This window comes from Oryzias latipes, chromosome 2 (assembly GCF_053564925.1).
Source record: "Oryzias latipes strain Hd-rR chromosome 2, Olatipes_Hd-rR_3.1".
Taxonomy (NCBI): Eukaryota; Metazoa; Chordata; class Actinopteri; order Beloniformes; family Adrianichthyidae; genus Oryzias; species Oryzias latipes.
This window is the reverse complement of record NC_136238.1, coordinates 29,838,718-29,855,476: the sequence shown is the minus strand read 5'-3', so window position 1 is coordinate 29,855,476 and position 16,759 is coordinate 29,838,718. Positions and strand designations below refer to the sequence as shown.

The window sequence follows — 16,759 nt, the reverse complement described above, 5'->3', positions numbered from 1 at the left end:
CATCAGTGAAAAACTGCTTAGTGTCAGAATTGTTCTCCATCTTTTTCTGGACTGATTCTTCCTCCAGTGCAGCTTCATCTTCATCAAACTGCTCCTCATTGGTGGGTGGAAACACAACAGGGAGGTTTTTCTGTGTCCAGTTCAGCTCCATGAATGTTCAGGCTGTTTAATGTCAGTGATTTCAGTTTAGAAAAACTGCATCTCTGCTGAGATTTGCTTCACTTCCATAAGAACCTCAGCAGCATCAGGATCATTTTGTTGATGGTTTGTCTGTGGAATGACATTTCATACTCATAGCTTCAGTGGAAATCAAGAGTCTGGAACCTTTAACACTAAAAGAACCATTTGATCCAGTTTCTTCCAGATCAAAACCCAACAAGAACCACAAAGTTCCACTTCACTGTTTAACAAAATACTTTAAATTTCTGTTTTTCTGTTAAGAAAATAATTTATTAAATGAAGCTTTAAAATATTTCCAAAAAGTGAATTATGACAGAACTGTCATGAGATGAATAATTTGTGTGATTAATCAATCATTACCTGTTATAAAGTAATTTAATGAATTTATATTTAATCTAACCTAATAATTGCTCTGAAAAGCCATATTTTGAGGTATTTTTATTGAAATCTGTGACATTGTGGTGGAGAAAAATATCAAGTTACAACTAAAAAAGTGGCTTTTTTAATGTTTCTTATATCAGACTTGCAACCTCTACCTTTACACCAATAAGGAGTTTTTTTTAATCTCCATCAATCAAGAAAAATAAAACAGGGCTCCAGACTAACTTTTTTCACTAGGAGCACTGTGGCCCCCAACTAAAAATTTTAGGGGCACAACCAGAAAATTACATACATTTAGAATAAAAAAAGGTGCTTAGTAACAAAGTGATTACCGTAGTAACCTTTCGGTCATTTCACAGTTTCAAACAATACTTAAGTGTATGTAAACATTAAGGGATGGTAATTCATGTTGGAGACACCAAATAATTGCAGCCAAGATGCACAATAAGCGTGTTTGAGAACACCCAGATGGTTGCAACGCTGCACAGATCACCTGGTGTGAGGCGTATATTTTTGTTTTTGCTCCAACATCAACTGTCAATCATCACAAAAATATCACGAGAAAGGGGCGGAAGCAAGGCCCCAACCAGAGCGAACACAGCTGGAAATTTAGCACTACACTGACTGAAAGCTGTCCTGATGACTACAAAACAATGCATTGTGGGACATGTGTCCTGATGGGTTTTTTTGTTCAGTGATCAATTAAATAATTTAAAATGCCAATTGATTAAAAAAAAGGATACATACATTACAAAACATTAAAATAATCATAAAAGATATAATGTCACAGATAACAGATCATACCAAGGGGGAGAGGCATATTAAAACCACATTGAATATTAAGGACAACTCCAACTTTCTGTTCTCCTTCAGTTTCGCTGCAGACACACACACACACACACCCCCGGCCTGGTCTCCCCAATGATCCAGGCGAGGTGCTGGTTCAGTGCTTTTTTTGTGGCAGAACGAAGCTGGAAGTACGGTTAGGTGAAGGCTAACAGGCGCTAACAACATTTAGCCTGGATGAACATGACTCCATGCGGGAAAAGCTGCAATCTGCAGCTTGGCTGCACGTAAATATGTGGGAATAACATCAGCCTTTATTTTGTCGGGACACAACTGGAAACACAAATCGACATGATTGTTTGAACGGTTTCTAAGGACTGAGCGGAATTTTGCTTTGAAAAGCTCACACTGCCCCACAGCCGCCGTGTGAGCTGGAGACATGTTCTCCTGCTGCTCGTTCACAAAGAGCTGCAGGACCGATGGCAGTTTGAAGGCTCCCACACGTAACAATGCATCCTCTCTCGCCCGACACGATTTGCTCCGTTCACCGGCGCAATGGGGACGAAGTGCTCCTCCCTGGAGCCACCCTGGCCAGGGGTGTCGGAGAAGGGGAGACAAGGAGCCCGCGGGGCGAGCGAGGACCGCAGAGGCGTCCGCGGAGCAACAGTGTTTTTTGTCGAAGTAGAGCTGTGACGGTGTCGAATTTTTGATCACCGCGGTTAACCCCCCCCCCCCCCCCCCCCCCCCCAAAAAAAAATAAAAACCCACAAAATCCCTGGAGGCTGCATCGGAAATGAATACAATTACAACGTACTATTCTTTGTTACCAAATAACAGTAGCAACTAACAACTACATACCTAACTTGTGAACTAACTATAGGTGTTGTAGATGGACTGTGTGTGTGAGCGCGGAGCGTCTTGTGTAGGAATAGTAGGAAGGTGCGCACACGTGTGTTGGGGGGTGCGTGTTGATTCCTCTGCAGCGGACCGCTCTGGAGCTGCACGCAAGTTTCACCTGTGCTTTCTGCTACAGACATCTCAGAATATTATGTATTGCCCAGTAATAAACAGACTGCAGACACTGTCACCTTTCCAGTAGCCGTGAAGCCTGACACCCCTGAAGAACGCGGGGCAGGAGGCTCCGCCTTTGTTTATACAGACATGTAACGTTACGCTGCAAAAAAATAGTTCCAGAACAAAACATGTATTGATTTTCATGGAAATCTAACAGCGCGCGTTCATGTTTGGTGCTACAGAGTGAAGGACAACAGTAATACCCCCCCCCCCCCCCCCAACACAAAATCCTCCGGTGGGCGGCTGTGTCGCGCACTTAAGAACGCACGCAGCTTGTAATGGAAATGAATACAATGGAAATGAATAATTAGAAAGCAGTAAATTTGTCGTATTTCCTTGCGAGACGGAAACTTCTGTTGTAGAATGACAGAAAAAGCAGAAAAAGGAAATTATCAGCAAATATGAATGCGTTTAATGTGTTTATTATAGTTCCACTCACGCACCATATGCAAAACGTAAAAAAAAGTGCATAAAAAATGCGGTGATGCGGTTATCGTCTCAGCCCTATGTGGAAGGAAACTTCTGACGCACGCGCCGGGGTGAGGCGCGCGCTTTTCAGTCGCCGCTTCTTTATTTAACTGGTGTGTTTTTTTAACCAGCCTTGTTACTACCACAATGCTGAAGTGACTCAAGCGGAAGGAGAGCTGCTCTCCCGTTCGCCCCTCCATCCACTGCTGCTCCTTGCTCATTCTTTAAACACTGACATCGGTGTGGCAAGCCGGGGGTTAGACCTGCCTTTAGCCCCTAAGACTCATGGGAAATGGGGAATCACGGATGTAAATTTCCTCATCATAATTGAGGGATGTAATGTTGATTATATGGTTACTGTTTGTGATTTTATGTATGATACCTCAATTGTCAATAAGTTAAAAAAAAACTAAACACACACACAAAAAAAAAACATAACTGAGGAACTTAAGAACAGACGCAATACTGTCTCCTCCCATAGTGAGGTTAAAAATTGCACCCAGTCTGGGAGTCAGGACATGCTTTGTCAGGCTGATGATGTTGCTTAATGCATGCTGCTTGTACACTGACGCGGCTTATTTATGTACAAAAGCGATTAACAGCGACATCTCGCACCCTGGTGGTTCATCACCGCGGTTATCAAAAATCTGACACCGTCACAGCTCTAGTTCAGACTACAAGTTATTGACTGAAACAGCTATCCTTATAGGGGGCAGGTGTAGAGCAGGGCTCCAGGCCCCTGGCCTGGTCTCCCCAATGATCCAGGCGAGGTGCTGGTTCATCTCAGGGCTCCAGACTGCGACCAAATGGTTGCATTTTGCTACCAAAATTTGAGAGTGTGCAACTGAATTTTACACCCAGTCGCACATGTGCTACCAGTAAATTTGCCTCCCCCACCCTCCGTATTTTTTATACATTAAATGTGGAAGGGGCACGTCAATGATCAATGAAATAATCTATGAGACGCGAGCGCACACGCACGCAAACGCACACACTCCAATCATCCAATGAGAATACCACTATTGTAGCCTCTTTAAACTATTCCTGGACTAACTTTTCTGCCATTTCAATAGACAATATCATAGTCGTATCAAAAAAGATGAAGCCATCCTCATGTCCCCTAGATATATTGCCATCATCTATGTTTTTTAAAGTTATCGACCTTATTGCCCCATTTCTTGTTAAAATGATTAATCTGTCTCTCTCCACTGGGACTGTCCCAAACTTCCTTAAGCAGGGAGCGATAAATCCCATCTTAAAAAAGCCCAACCTGGATCCATCACAACCCTCCAATTATAGGCCAATTTCAAAATTACCTATACTCTCAAAAGTCTTGGAGAAGATAGTGGCAGAACAGTTAACATATTTTTTAAACAACTATGAACTCTTCGATAAATACCAATCTGGTTTTAGAAAGATGCATTCCACGGAGACCACTTTACTTAAAGTTTCAAATGATATACAGGTGGCTGCTGACTCTGGAAACTACACAGTTTTGGTTCTTTTGGACTTATCCTCTGCATTTGACACTGTTGATCATAAAATACTGTTGGGCAGATTAGAAAATGAGTTTGGTATTGCTGGGTTTGTTTTAAAGTGGTTTACCTCCTACCTGACTAATAGAACATTCTCTGTCTACATAAATGGTGTGCTTTCTGATACCGCTCCACTCCTCTATGGTGTGCCCCAGGGATCTGTTTTAGGACCTCTTTTGTTTTTAATGTACATCTGCCCTCTTGGAAAGCTTTTGAATAACTTTAAAAATGTGTCATACCATTTCTATGCCGATGATATTGAGCTGTACTGCTCTTTCAATGACACAGAACTCCACAAACTTACACAACTACTAGATTGCCTTGCTTTTGTTAAATCTTGGCTCACAAGTCACAGTCTTCAGCTAAACTTAAAAAAGACAGAAACACTAATAGTTGCCCCAGAAAACAAAATCCCAATAATTTCCCAGCATCTTGGTTCTTTGAGCTCCTCTGTACAGCTCTCTATCAGAAATCTTGGTGTATGGTTTGACCAGTCAATGTCTTTGGACCATCATTCCAGCCTTTTTATTAGAAACTGTTTTTATCATTTATGTAACATAGCAAAATTGCGGGCGTTCTTATCTAACTCAGTCTTAGAGATGGTTATCCATGCTTTTATTTCTTCTTGTTTAGATTATTGTAATTCTCTTTTTACTTGTTTTAATAAATCTGTTCTTAACCGTCTTCAGTTAGTTCAAAACACTGCTGCAAGGCTTTTAACAGGATAAGACAAAAGAGCACACATTACCCCCATTTTATCCTCCTTGCACTGGCTCCCAATCAAGTGGCGTATTGTCAGATAAATGCATCTAAACATTAAAGAAAAACACAATTAGAAATAATAGACCACAGCAAGAATCAAGTTTCTCATGCACGAGGGAGAAGAAGCCAGTGTGACAGAAGACAACCAACACGCTGCTCTTCTCAAAAGTCTGCCTCTCCCTGTGCACCTTTTATTAAGAACACAAGAAGGAGGTAACAGTTTCAGGACAAACAGAAAAAGTTCTTTAGGGGGTGTCATACAATGACCCCTTTGGTGGATTCTAACTTCAAACAGTATCACTTATCAGCTGAGGACAGTGTGTCGTAAAACCCCCCCCTTCCTGGCTGGGCATGAGAAGCAGATGACCAAACACACAGAACTGTTTTCAGAAGAGGTAAAAAGGTCAATCTGAGTTAACATTTAAAGAAATACATTTAAACAATGATAATAATAAAACAAATTCCTTCACATACTCCCTCCTGTTTATCATTGATAAATGTTAAAATCTCACATCCAATATCACATCTCTTTTCAGTTTTCTGTGACATCTTCATTTTCATAACACTATCAATTTACACTCAGATGAGACGTTTTTCTTTTTTTTTTTTTCAAGTCATTTCAATTTCAAAATCATTACAGTCATCTTGTTCTCCCTTTAATAACAAGTTGTATTCTTGACTCAGAAGAACACTTTGTACTCCACCATTCACTGCTCTGGAAATCATAGATTGAATACAAGGAAAAATGCACATAGTGAACACACAACATATAATCAGTACCATAAGAATAGGTGTCACTATTTTTAACAAAAGTTGCCACCAGGAACCAAAAGCAAACCAGGAGAAGAAATCCCAAGATTGGGGTTTCCTGTCATCCTGCATTGCCTGCTGAACCTTTTCAAGTTGATGTAATGCTTCAGTGATGCTGTGACCTTCATCTTTTGCCCCGTATTCCAGAGTTTATGGTCTTCAGGTACATCTGATCCCCAAATGGAATCATGTGGCTTGACATCAATAAGGTTACGTCTGTGGCGCAGGTGAGGCTCATGGACTGCAGAAACTATGAAAGTGTGATCTGTGACCTTTACGGGAGCACAAATCCCACTCCAGTCTCTAGGCAGACTGAGGTAGAGGGCCTGCCCACATAACCAAAACATTTGATCAACCACATAAGTACCATTGTTACCTGGCATTAAATCTGGATTAGATTCAACACAACGTCCTCTAGGGCAGGGAACTGCATAACCATGGGAAACTCTGTCATTGATTATCTGGACTGTGAAAGGAACAAGAAGTTCATGACACATCTTTGTCGGCAAAGTTCCTAAAAACTCTGTGCCATTGTTAGTTACGCAATGTGGAAACACAGTTCCTGGTTCCACACTAGCATATGGAGCTAATGATTTTGTCAATTTCAGTTTTTTAAACTGATACAAACTCTTGCAACTTGGTCTTACAAGAGTACCATTTGAAGTGGTGACGGCTCCAGTACTAATATACCCTCTGGTACTATATTCAATAACACAGTCGCTTTTCCACTCAGAAAATTGCTTTGCCTGCAAATTAGGATGTAGGGATGAAGCTGGAATTACAGAACAAACATAGCAATCAGATCTATTCCTTTCTTTAGCCAGTAACATAACATACCTATACCAAGAATTTGTCATATACAGGTGAGTTATGTTCATTTTTGGACTATTCAAAACATCATGTTCATCAATACTCAGCCATCGTCGAGAAACATTTAGTCTTTCCTCGTTGGTGGTTCTTCTTGCAGGTGGATAATGATTCCAAAAGAACCAAATCCATGTGGTGGCTCCTGTCAGGAATAGCAGGAACAGTAAACAAAATAAACTGTCTCTTAGCCCAGTTGGACACGCCATGGTGGATATGTGCCTATCTTCGGGAGGGAGAGGTTACTAGCACATCACCTCCTCAAGTCCTCTAACAGTGTAGGATCCGTGTAGTGCAAAAGAGATCTGGTGTGCTTTCTTCCCTAAGACTAGGTGGATTCCCCTGCTTCGCTGACGTTGAGACAAGCAGCTTCTATACAGCTGCCTCCCTTTGTAGTCAGACTTCCCCACCTAGCAGTTGGAATTAGCCTCACCCAGATGCTTTTTCTTGCAGTGTGACAGGTGGATCCAAGACGTCCTTTCAGCGATCTTGACAGCTGTTGGTGTAGTCAGCAGGACTTGGAATGGCCCTTCCCACCGTGGGCTGGACCAACACTTCCTTTTTATGGCCTTCACAAACACCCAATCGCCAACCTGCACTGGTGAAGTGTCCTGTGGAGATAAAAAGGAATCTGGCACTTGATTTGTCCTTTGCACATCTTTAGTGGTAAACATTTTTCTCAAATAATCCACTAAATTTGCATCATCATCTGGAGAATGTTGCTGTGTAGGATCAAGGTCTGGTAACCTATAAGAACGTCCATACAACATTTCAAAAGGCGTTAAAGGTTGACCTGCTGTGCGTGTGATACGCATGCTTAGTTGAACTAAGTCTATGCAGTCAGGCCACTGTCTGTTTGTCTCTTCCATGCATTTCTTTAACTTTGATTTGATAGTGCCATTAGTTCTCTCAACTAATCCTGCACTCTGTGGGTGATAACTACAATGTCTCTTTAAATCAATACAAAGATGTTGAGCCATTTTGTCTATCACTTGATTTACAAAATGTGTACCATTATCACTTCTTATCACTTGTGGTATGCCAAAAGTTGGGATTATTCTTTTACAAATAGCTTTAGCTACTGTAATAGCATCTTGTGTTGCACATGGAAAAATTTCAACCCATTTGGAAAATGCATCAATAATCACTAAACAATATTTCAATCCCTTGCTTTTATTCAATTCAATAAAATCCATATGGATTGTATGGAAAGGAAAAGGTGGTTCAGGAAATTTTCCTCTCTTAGGTCTAACATTGCCTTGGGGATTATGACGCATACATGTTACACATTGTTTACAAAAATTTTTTGAATAGAGAATAAATCCATAAGTTGTATAATATTTCTCTAATAAGTTCATCATCCCCCCTGTTGAGACATGGCAAGGCCCATGACTCAAAATTGCTGCCCATTTGTACATGGATTTTGGTAAAATAGGTTTACCTTCTGTGCTGACATAAAGACCTTGTTCCAACTTTGCTCCCTTTTTCAACCATAAATCTTTTTCTTGTTTCGGTGCACTGTGTTGCATTTCCTTTAAAACATCAGCGGGTGCATCTGCAGTCACATCCTCATTTGTGCATATTTCTACATCTTTTGTTGCAGCTTGCTTTGCTGTTGCATCTGCAAAGGCATTTCCTTTAGAAATATGATCTGTTCTTCGTGTGTGTCCCTCACATTTACATATTGCCACTTTAGATGGTAACATTACAGCAGTTAATAATTCTTTCAGTAAGTCTACATGCGTTACTGGTTTTCCTGTTGACGTTTTAAACCCTCTGTTCTTCCACTGTTGACAAAACAAATGCACTGTAGCAAACGCATATTGGCTATCAGTATAGATCGTAACTGGCTTATCTTTAAACAGTTTGCATGCTTCAGTTAAGGCTGTCAACTCTGCTGATTGTGCTGAGTAATTCCCAGGCAGGGGTCCTGCCTTCAAAACCTTATCTTGAGTTACAACAGCAAAACCCACTTTGTTCCTGCCTGTCTCATCTTTCTTCGCTGACCCATCAACAAAAACTATTTCCCCCTCAGTTAGTGGTACATCTGATAAGTCTGGTCTCGGCTTGTAAACTAAAGTTGTTTCTTGTAAGCAATTGTGAGGTTCTCCATCTTCTGGTGTAGGCATCAGCGTAGCTGGATTCAATGTAGTACACCTTTCAACAGTCAGGTGAGGCTGTGAAACTAATGTAGCTAAACATGATAAGTGTCTTGCTGGTGATAAAAATGTCATTTTAGTTTGTAATAGTAAAACTGAAACTGCATGCGGCACATACAGAGTAAGCTTGTGGAAAAGCACTACTTCAGCTGAGCTTTCCACTGCCATTGCTGCTGCTATCACTGCTTGAACACAAGGAGGTGGTGCTCTTGCTACAGGATCTAATTTTGAAGAATAAAATGCCACAGGTCTCTGTTTATCTCCATATTTTTGTAACAAAACAGATGTCATAAATCCATCTCTACAGTCTACAGTTTGACTGAAAGGTTTACTGTAATCCGGAAGAGCTAACACTGTTGTTCTGGCTAATGCTTGTTTTAATTCACAAAATGCTTTTACACCTTGTTCTGTCCATTTAATTTTATCATAAGCTGCCATAGGTGCTTCATAAATCAATTCTTGCAGTGGGGCTGCTATTTCAGCATAGTTTGGAATCCACATGCGACAGTAATTACATAACCCTAGAAATGACATCATTTGTTTCTTTGTTAAGGGTTGTGGTGCTGATAAAATCGCCACTTTTCTGTCTTCATTTAATTTTCTACCCTGAGATGTCAAAGTATGGCCTAAATATTTAACTTGTGGGGTCCATAGCTGTAATTTGTCTTTGTTTACTTTGTTTCCAGTCTCTGCCAAATAAGTCAATAAAGCTATGGTGTCCTTTTTACAAAACTCCTGTGAGGTTGATGCTATGAGAATGTCATCTACATAAGTTATGATTTGACTTTTCATAGGTGGCTCAAATCCCGCTAAACAGTTTGAAATAGCATCAGAAAAAATGGTAGGACTTTCTGCATAGCCCTGAGGTAGTCTTGTATAAGTGTACTTCTTTCCTTCAAAAGTAAATGCAAACCAATATTGACTATCTGGGTGTAAGGGGACTGAAAAAAATGCATTACTTAGATCGATTACTGAAAACCATTCTGCTCTTGGATCTAAGGTATTTAACAAAGTGTGAGGATCTGGTACATTAGGTGCTCTTTGTACAACTGCATCATTTACTGGTCTCAGATCTTGAACCATCCTCCAAGATGTAGAAGGAGGAGCCTTTTTAACTGGGAAAATTGGTGTGTTACAAGGTGACTCTGGGCACTGTACTAACACTCCTGCTTTGTACAGTTCATCTATCACAGGCCTTATTCCCTCTTTTGCATCATCCTTTAAAGGATATTGTTTTTTCCGTGGAGTATATTCTGTCTTCCCTCTAATGACCACTGGTGGGCATCCTTTAATTAACCCTACATCTGCTGGCCCTTTAGTCCAAAGTGACTGTGGAAGATCTTTAAGAGAATCTTCCTCTTCCTCTGTCAACATAATTTTCACTCAGCTTCTTCTGTCAGTCAGATGCGCATTAGCCTGTGTAATCACTACCCAGTTTAATGCAATCTTTTTAAACTTAGTTTCAGGATTGGTAGAAATCCCAGTTTCCGGATCAGTCTGCCAGTCCAAAGTATAAGTCACTTCCTGCACATGTTCTTTCATTTCTTCCCATTTTTCTCGTGAACCTTTAGAACAAGAAATAAATGGAACTGCATCTGCCATCTGTTTCCAATTTGTCAGTCTTTCTGTATACATTAAATTTTTTGCTTCTGGTGTAACTGTCACAGTACAGAAACTAGTTTCATCTTTCCAATAAAAATCATTTATTGTACATTTTTGAAATCCTAGTTTACTCACTGCTTCATCATATCTCCTGTCAGGGCCAGGAGACTTTTTGCATCTCAACATGACATACAGATTTTCTGGAGACATAAAATCTGCATGGGGTGACACTCTGGCTTTTGCTTTTTCCATTAAGTTTTTTTGCAGTCTGTCCAAGATCAGTTTTCGGTAGATCTAAAGTCCAATAATAGTGTGGTTCACCTCTGCCTTCTAACACACAGATGTCTGTATCTGGGCAACGTCGTGCTTGCATCCCCCCTTCTCTGGTGGGGTAAATTCCTAACTTTAATCTTATCATGACATCTCTCCCTAAAAGATTAAAAGGACAGTTTGGTGCTAAAACCACAGGAATGCTTGTTGTTTCATTAGTGTCAGGATTTTCAAAACAAACTGGTTTACTCAAATGTTTAGTTTCAATTTGACCATCTGCAGATCTCATTTGTATTGTTTTATTTGACTTAGGAAAATCATTGTAATGACTTTTTATCACAGTTCTACAAGCCCCTGAGTCACAAAGAAAAACAAACGGTTGTCCCTGAACATAAAGAGTTATTTCTGGCTTTTCCATAAGACAAACTTCAGTGAGATCTAAAAATTCATCACAAATTGGTTGAATTTCTGGTTCAGATTCATTGTTAATCTTGACATTACTTCTACCATCTAGTCAATCTGATTTCTTTCTTTCAGGACAATCTCTCAGCCAATGATCTCTCTGTCCACAAATCCAACATCCATCATCAACCTGCTCTGACCCTCTGTTGCTACTTCCTCTAAACCTTCCTCTAAAACTTCCTTTAAAATTTCCTTTTCCACGACCACGCCCTTGGCCACGTCCACGATTTCTTCCTCTGTTCATGTTCCTTCCAAAAAACACATCACTACTTTCCTCCTGCCAAAATGTATCTACACTTTGATTTCTAAATTTCTTCTTATTCACCATCACTTTTTCTGCATGAACAGCAAAATTCATAAACTGTTGTAGTGCTCCTGTAGGTAGATCAATGTAATGCTTCCTTATCCAGTCTGTAATTTCTGGTCTCATAGCTTGCAGTAAGGCTTGTTTCAGCTGCTGTCTATAGGCACCATCATCATTATCATCATCTCTGAGTCCACTGTTAGCTTTGAAAACTTCTTCAAATCTGACTCTAAAATCAGACACTAACTCTCCATCTTTTTGTTTAGTTTGACCAATCTTTCCATAATCAGGTCTCATTGGAAAGGCTTCTCTAATTCTTTGTCCTAAAAGTGTAAGACTTTGAATTAACTCTTGACTGTTATGTGGAAGAGGTCTGGGTGGATCGTCATCATTCATAGGATTCCAATTTCCCTTTACTTTTGCCCAGTCTGCTTTCATAGCAGTCATCCATGCTTGCTGACATTCAATGCCATTCAGATGATAAGCTCTCTGAACTTCCATCATTTGCTCATGAAAATCCTGTGGATTTTCCCTGTGAGAGATAACTCCCTCTACTGCCTTCTTAACATCCTCCACTGTCCAGGTCCTAAACACAAGAAGTGTAGGTCTCTGGCCATCTTCTCCAGCTCTAGGATTGGGCACTTCAATCATTGGAAATGTCTCAGCAATTTCAGATGACCCTCCAGCTTCTTCCAAACCAACCCCCATAGTTTTACTCCATTCAAGTTTTTTCCCTTTTCCTCTTAACATCATTTTTTCTTTTTCTGGTTTATTTAAATCAGTCAGTGGCGGGTAAAGACCCGTCAAGGAAGGAGCAGTTGGCCCCTCATAAGGAGGGGGTGAGAAAACAGCTGGATTCTCTTCCCCCCCTTTTTCCTCACGTCCCTGCTCACCCTGCAGCTCAGCTGCAGCCTGCTGCAGGGGTCTTGGTCTTATCACAACTGATTCATCATCCTCTTTTTTAGCAATCAGACATGCTTCCCTAGTTTTACTTTTCTGAATGCCATTCTTTCTTTTTGTTGCTTCATTTAACCACAGTTTTGCACAAATTAATTCTTCACTCTTTGTTGTTTCTTTTTTATTTTTTATTTTGTTTTTAATTTGTAACCTTTGAACTAATTCAGTACATGCCTGTACTCCAAGATTCCCCTTAAAATTGTAGTTTTTATCCCATTTTCTCAAGAACGTAGGTGAGCCTGGATGAGCTCTTTCCATGTATTTTGAATCCCCTGTTAATTCTACTTTTCTATTTGAATTCCCCATTTGTTTTTTTTTCTTTTTAATTTTATTTATTTATTTATTTTTATTATTTACGTTAGTCACAGAGTGCGATCAGAACCAACAGAGAATTTCTCTCAGGACCGAATTTCACTCCCCGTGCAACAAGCTTCTAGGTCAGACCTATTGTCTGATCCGGTCACACGTTTAGGGTCCTCCCAGGAGCAAAACACGTTTTTTAGACTCTGGGTTCCTTTCACCTAAAGCCAAATGAGATGAAATCTTGTTCTACTCCAACAAGCAGCCTTGTGTTAACACCGCAAGGTTTCCAGCTGCCCACTGTTCCGAACAAGTTCACTCCTTTCACACAGGCACACACATTCACACCAAAAAAACTTTATTTTTATTTATTTTTAAATTTTAATAGGCCTTTTAGGGACTTGAACCCTCTTACGCGTTTTAGGCTGCAGGACTCGAACCTACACCTTTATACAGAATTCTGGACTTTTCCGGGACTTCAAACCCACACGTGTTTCAGGCAACAGGACTTGAACCTGTCCCTCAGAATTCTGGGCCACTTCGGGGACTTGAACCCCTGAAAAAGCGCTTTACTTGCCTTGTTGTTGTGGTCTGACTGGTTCACGGATAACGTCAATCCGGACCCAGGGATCAGACCAGTCGATTGGCCGGCGTAGAATTCACTACGACGGACTTTCCTCCGCAGACCTAGTCTCACGGGCTGTCGACAGACTTCAATCGGCGTGGTCCTCCCCCCAAGGACGCAGATATGTTGTCATCCGGCTCGAAGGACCAAAGAATGTCAGATAAATGCATCTAAACATTAAAGAAAAACACAATTAGAAATAATAGACCACAGCAAGAATCAAGTTTCTCATGCACGAGGGAGAAGAAGCCAGTGTGACAGAAGACAACCAACACGCTGCTCTTCTCAAAAGTCTGCCTCTCCCTGTGCACCTTTTATTAAGAACACAAGAAGGAGGTAACAGTTTCAGGACAAACAGAAAAAGTTCTTTAGGGGGTGTCATACAATGACCCCTTTGGTGGATTCTAACTTCAAACAGTATCACTTATCAGCTGAGGACAGTGTGTCGTAAAACCCCCCCCTTCCTGGCTGGGCATGAGAAGCAGATGACCAAACACACAGAACTGTTTTCAGAAGAGGTAAAAAGGTCAATCTGAGTTAACATTTAAAGAAATACATTTAAACAATGATAATAATAAAACAAATTCCTTCACACGTATTGATTTTAAAATTCTAGTTTTAACCTATAGAGCTTTAAATGGACAGACCCCAAAATACTTATCAGACTTGCTCTGTCCCTACGCTTCCATCCGTGCCCTCCGATCCTCAGATCAAAATCTTTTAAAGATTTTTAAGACCAAGTACAAAACCAGAGGTGACCGGTCGTTCCAGGGAATAGCCCCCAGACTCTGGAATGCCCTCCCTCTGTCCCTTCGTGTGGCCGACACGGTCGATTCTTTTAAAAGTCAACTGAAGACACTTTTATTCAAAAATGCTTTCAGCTGACTGGTTTTATTGTTACTTTTATTCTATGTTTATTTTTCTTCAATTTAGTTTTGCTTACATTATATTTAATTGATTGTTTTTCAGTTTTTACTGTGTTGTATATTGTTTATTGTTCAGCGCTTTGTGATTTTATCTGTGAAAGGCGCTATATAAATAAAACTTACTTACTTACACTCGCACACATACTCATGAGACGCGAGCGTTTCATTGAGTGATGCCTGTATGTGAGGCGGCCAATGCATGTGAGAAGAATAGGGAAAGCCACTGTAAGTGGCTCAAATGCGTGGAGGGGGAGGGGCCTAGAGATGATCGAGCGCGCGTAAACATCTGTGGGAAGGAAACGGAGACAAATATAAACACAACCTGATATGTGCGTGCGTCTGAGCTATGAGCAAGTGAACTAATGATTCGTTCTTCTGACCTACGGCTAGTGTATCAGTGCCAGAGTCTGCAGTAGGGGCCTCAAACTCGCGGCCTGCGGGCTATTTTCGTTTCTAGGTAGGTCAGGTAGGTCGTTTCTACCTGCTGCCGTTAGACAATACAACCTTAGCTGCTCCCAGTGAACCACGTTAAGCAACATCATCGGCTCTGTCATATTCCTTTTACCCTGTGCAATAACCGATATATGATCATCCTGTGCAATTTGGAAATGTATGTGTAGATTGTGTACATATGTGTGTATATTAACTCCATAGTTTTTCTTTTTTCTTTACATATTGCTCTCTGTTCCTGTACTGCTGCTGCAACAAGGAAATTTCCCCATCGTGGGACTAATAAAGGGATATCTTATCTTATATCTTATCTTATTTCCGGCCCCTGCCTTAATATGAAAGTTTAATGTCAATGCGTCCCTCCAGTTTGTATGAATGACACTTTTTCCTTGTCGTGCGCGGAACTAACCAACCAACCAACCAATCATAGTGGGGTAAATGACTCTTGGGGGCTTGACAATGACCGGTGTGGGTACCGGATCGACTCAGGCTGCCAGATCTTCTCGGGGTCCTTCGACCAATGCTTACGTCACTCTACGGCAACACCAGTTGGACAAACTACTCAAACTACTAAGCGATTTCACTAATTAGCGACGTTACCTAGTCGCTGTACTTTAAGAACATATTTGTTCTGTTTATGTTTTAAACGGAGAACCATTAGCAATAGAAACTTATTTTTCCAATTGAGCATATGTATGACTGTATAAAAACAATATTTATTTATGGTGTGCAGTCTGATTTAATTCTCCCAAATGTCTGTTTCCATTTTTTTTATCTCAATAATAAAACAGTGTCATATTGATATCTATAATCAAAGGGAGCAGCCTACAGTCCTAAGCATTAATCGAATTCCACACTATGGAATTACAGAGCTTCATTGAATTTAGCAGTTACGATTGCAAAGTTTATATTTCCCGTTAAAAACTTATTGAAAGCATTAAAAAACGAATTACAAAAAACAACACACTTTTTTGCTAAATTTTTATTTGTTCTTCTTGTTTTATCAAAACAAACAACCAAAAATAAAATTTCGATGTAATACTCATACGTTTCTCACGAATAACGGAAAATTATGGTATTATCGTTCACCCTATTCAATTCAATTCAATTCAATTCAATTTTATTTGTATAGCCCAAAATCACAACAACAGTCGTCTCGATGGGCTTCGAAGTAAAACATGAACTTAAAAGGATCACGAATACAAAGAGTTCAATAGGAAAATACTAAAATGAACTAACAAACTGACTAAGCTATACTGGCATCCCTGCCCTTAGACCCCCCTTCGCGGTAAGGAAAAACTCCCAAAAAAAACGGATTCCGGAAAAAACGAAGAAACCTCAGGGGTGCCCACATGAAGGAGGGATCCTCCCCCAGGACGGACAGGCGATTTACCAGAACTTTTAGAGAAGAATTAACTTATCTAAATCTACAACTACATATATAAAAGTCCAGCAGACGAGCTTCATCCAGTCGTGGTTGTGGGGACAGTCAAAGGCGCAAGTCGAGCCGGAGACAGGAACCACAGCCAGGTGTAGGAGCAGGAGCAGAGACGAGGTACTCGGTCAGGTACAGAGCTAAATGATAAATTATGATCAAGAATAGAGGAGAGGAAGGGTAGAAGTAGAAAAGAAAAGAGGACAGAACCCCAGTGCACCATAGTTACCCCAGCTTCAACTTCTAGCAGCCTTTTAAAAGAAATAGTTATTAAGTTTAATTTAAACAAATTAACATTAAGTTAAATTAAATTAAATTAAATAGTCTCTTAACTAGCCTGATAATAAGCCTGTCCAAAGAGGAATGTTTTCAGTCTAACTTTGAATGTAGAAACTGAATCGGCCTCTCT

General features: G+C 40.4%; 3 protein-coding genes across 9 annotated transcripts in view; 1 reads left to right on the top strand and 2 right to left on the bottom strand.

Moving 5' to 3' along the window:
* The window catches only part of LOC144986832 (NACHT, LRR and PYD domains-containing protein 12-like), a 457,161-nt gene that overhangs the window by 100,008 nt on the left and 340,394 nt on the right, over positions 1-16,759 (bottom strand). The window lies entirely within an intron of this gene.
* The window catches only part of LOC144986638 (uncharacterized), a 337,370-nt gene that overhangs the window by 37,127 nt on the left and 283,484 nt on the right, over positions 1-16,759 (bottom strand). The window lies entirely within an intron of this gene.
* The window catches only part of LOC144987347 (uncharacterized), a 56,367-nt gene that overhangs the window by 4,827 nt on the left and 34,781 nt on the right, over positions 1-16,759 (top strand). The window contains exon 3 of one of the 5 annotated variants that reach the window (XM_078936707.1): positions 7,314-14,133. The exons of the other annotated variants lie outside the window; for them this stretch is intronic. Within the exon in view, the coding sequence (XP_078792833.1) occupies positions 7,314-7,318 (5 nt within the window). The 3' untranslated portion in view covers positions 7,319-14,133. Of the gene's footprint in view, positions 1-7,313; positions 14,134-16,759 lie in introns of those variants that run through there. 5 annotated transcript variants of the gene reach the window in all.